The following is a 2669-nucleotide window of genomic DNA, read 5'->3' as shown; positions in this document are numbered from 1 at the left end:
CACATATCCCTGACTGAATTCTGTATCACGTCTGGATGCGATGGTCCTATCATTACTCAGACGTACATTACGCCCTATAGTACGATGGAAGGGTAGAGGCACCAGATCCTGAGGTGAAGTCAGGGCCCTCAGGGGGACCTGAGTGTCTTCAGGTAGGGGTGCTGGGGTGGACTGAGGATGAACATTCATAGCTGCCATCGAGTTTAGGCTGGATTACATGACGTGAGGCCCAGAGCCAATGCACCATAGTAACGAGACTCGGTCTCTAGAACCTGAGAATAAAATAACATATATGTAGGCTAGGTTAGATAATTTTCTTTTCATATGAGAGGCAGCACGCAGTCCTTTATAACTATTAACTTAAGATCATAATATGAGGGATTACATGACGTGAGGCCGAGAGCCAATGCACCATAGTAACGAGACTCGGTCTCTAGAACCTGAGAATAAAATAACATATAAGCTAGCTTAGATAATTTTCTTTTCATATGAGAGGTAGCAGGCAGTCCTTTATGGAGGCTGGATTACATGACGTGAGGCCGAGAGCCAATGCACCATAGTAACGAGACTCGGTCTCTAGAACCTGAGAATAAAATAACATAAGCTAGGTTAGATAATTTTCTTTTCATATGAGAGGCAGCAGGCAGTCCTTTATAACTATTGACTTAAGATCATAATATGAGACTTTTATTCTTTGCCTTTGGCTGGTAGGTATTTCAACTCAATTGTCCTCACGAGGCTAAGTGTAATTTTGTGTCTATCACAGAATTGACGAAAGGATAATACAGGTAAATAGGTATATTACGTAAAAATATATTTTTTACGCTGATAGGTAATATCAATGTGTTTCTTCCTTGTCTTACTCACCTGAATAACAATCTTCTCTCCTAGTTGCACGGGTCTGCCAGTGAACACATATCCCTGACTGAATTCTGTATCACGTCTGGATGCGATGGTCCTATCATTACTCAGACGTACATTACGCCCTATAGTACGATGGAAGGGTAGAGGCACCAGATCCTGAGGTGAGGTCAGGGCCCTCAGGGGGACCTGAGTGTCTTCAGGTAGGGGTGCTGGGGTGGCCTGAGGATGAACATTCATAGCTGCCATCGAGTTCACAATGTAGCGGTTCATGAGGTCAATGTTACTGTTGTTATTGATGGGACTGGAGAGTTCTTCCGGGCTCAGATGTGTGGACACTCTGTGAGGGAGAAGAAGAGGAGGGGATTAGGAGTTTGTTTCGAGTGTTTTTTCATATTCTTTGCCTTTGGCTGGTAGGTATTTCAACTCAATTGTCCTCACGAGGCTAAGTGTAATTTTGTGTCTATCACAGAATTGACGAAAGGATAATACAGGTAAATAGGTATATTACGTAAAAATATATTTTTTACGCTGATAGGTAATATCAATGTGTTTCTTCCTTGTCTTACTCACCTGAATAACAATCTTCTCTCCTAGTTGCACGGGTCTGCCAGTGAACACATATCCCTGACTGAATTCTGTATCACGTCTGGATGCGATGGTCCTGTCATTACTCAGACGTACATTACGCCCTATGTGCCAGTGAACACATATCCCTGACTGAATTCTGTATCACGTCTGGATGCGATGGTCCTATCATTACTCAGACGTACATTACGCCCTATGGTGCGATGGAAGGGTAGAGGCACCAGATCCTGAGGTGAAGTCAGGGCCCTCAGGGGGACCTGAGTGTCTTCAGGTAGCGGTGCTGGGGTGGCCTGAGGATGAACATTCATAGCTGCCATCGAGTTCACAATGTAGCGGTTCATGAGGTCAATGTTACTGTTGTTGTTGATGGGACTGGAGAGTTCTTCCGGGCTCAGATGTGTGGACACTCTGTGAGGGAGAAGAAGATGAGGGATTGTTGACGATGGAAGGGTAGAGGCACCAGATCCTGAGGTGAGGTCAGGGCCCTCAAGGGGACCTGAGTGTCTTCAGGTAGGGGTGCTGGGGTGGCCTGAGGATGAACATTCATAGCTGCCATCGAGTTCACAATGTAGCGGTTCATGAGGTCAATGTTACTGTTGTTGTTGATGGGACTGGAGAGTTCTTCCGGGCTCAGATGTGTGGACACTCTGTGGGGGAGAAGAAGAGGAGGGGGATTAGGGGTTTGTTTCGAGTGTTTTTTCAATAAATAACAGATAGGAAGTTTCTAGGTTTTTGCTTCAATGCTTTTGAAATCTTCCATATTTCGTACTTAAATGGACTTTTCAGCCCAGTTATTACTTTCCTGCGTAAAAAGCGTAAAGGAACTTTTCAATCTCTTGTCGAGTTCACAATGTAGCGGTTCATGAGGTCAATGTTACTGTTGTTATTGATGGGACTGGAGAGTTCTTCCGGGCTCAGATGTGTGGAGACTCTGTGAGGGAGAAGAAGATGAGGGGGATTAGGGGGTTGTTGAGAGTTTTTCTTTCATAAACAACAGATAGGAAGTTTCTAGGTTTTTGCTTCAAGATTTCAATGCTTTTGAAATCTTCCATATTTCGTACTTAAATGGACTTTTCAGCCCAGTTATTACTTTCCTGCGTAACAAGCGTAAAGGAACTTTTCAATCTCTTCTTATACGAAAACTTCATTCAAACTCTAACGTACCACCATATCAAATGTACACCACTCACCTCCTAGCATTGTTGAGCTGCGCGCGCGAG

At 44.2% G+C, this 2669-nt stretch overlaps 1 protein-coding gene across 1 annotated transcript; it reads right to left on the bottom strand.

Moving 5' to 3' along the window:
- Positions 1-203: 203 nt before the first annotated feature.
- Positions 204-2663, bottom strand: LOC113472823. The gene is made up of 8 exons (XM_026832613.1): positions 2640-2663; positions 1946-2096; positions 1647-1706; positions 1373-1557; positions 868-1201; positions 505-583; positions 427-440; positions 204-272 (listed from the first exon to the last, which is right to left on the bottom strand). Exons 2-8 carry the CDS (start codon positions 2027-2029, stop codon positions 204-206), a joined length of 825 nt encoding a protein of 274 aa, XP_026688414.1. The 5' UTR covers positions 2030-2096; positions 2640-2663.
- Positions 2664-2669: the final 6 nt, after the last annotated feature.

Source organism: Diaphorina citri, unplaced genomic scaffold, assembly GCF_000475195.1.
Source record: "Diaphorina citri unplaced genomic scaffold, Diaci psyllid genome assembly version 1.1 scaffold8921, whole genome shotgun sequence".
In the NCBI taxonomy this organism is placed as follows: Eukaryota; Metazoa; Arthropoda; class Insecta; order Hemiptera; family Psyllidae; genus Diaphorina; species Diaphorina citri.
Note: the sequence above shows the minus strand (reverse complement) of the source record. Positions and strands in the feature narration are given on the sequence as shown.

What these genes read in the sequence shown, in the direction of transcription:
- LOC113472823 (XM_026832613.1), bottom strand. Translation starts at nt 2,029, where the DNA reads ATGAACCGCTACATTGTGAACTCGATGGCAGCTATGAATGTTCATCCT. An exon ending in CTCTACCCTTCCATCGCACC is followed by an intron (nt 1,558 to 1,646) that starts ATAGGGCGTAAT and finishes GTTCACTGGCAC; the next exon opens with ATAGGGCGTAATGTACGTCT. An exon ending in GAGAGAAGATTGTTATTCAG is followed by an intron (nt 584 to 867) that starts GTGAGTAAGACA and finishes TTTTATTCTCAG; the next exon opens with GTTCTAGAGACCGAGTCTCG.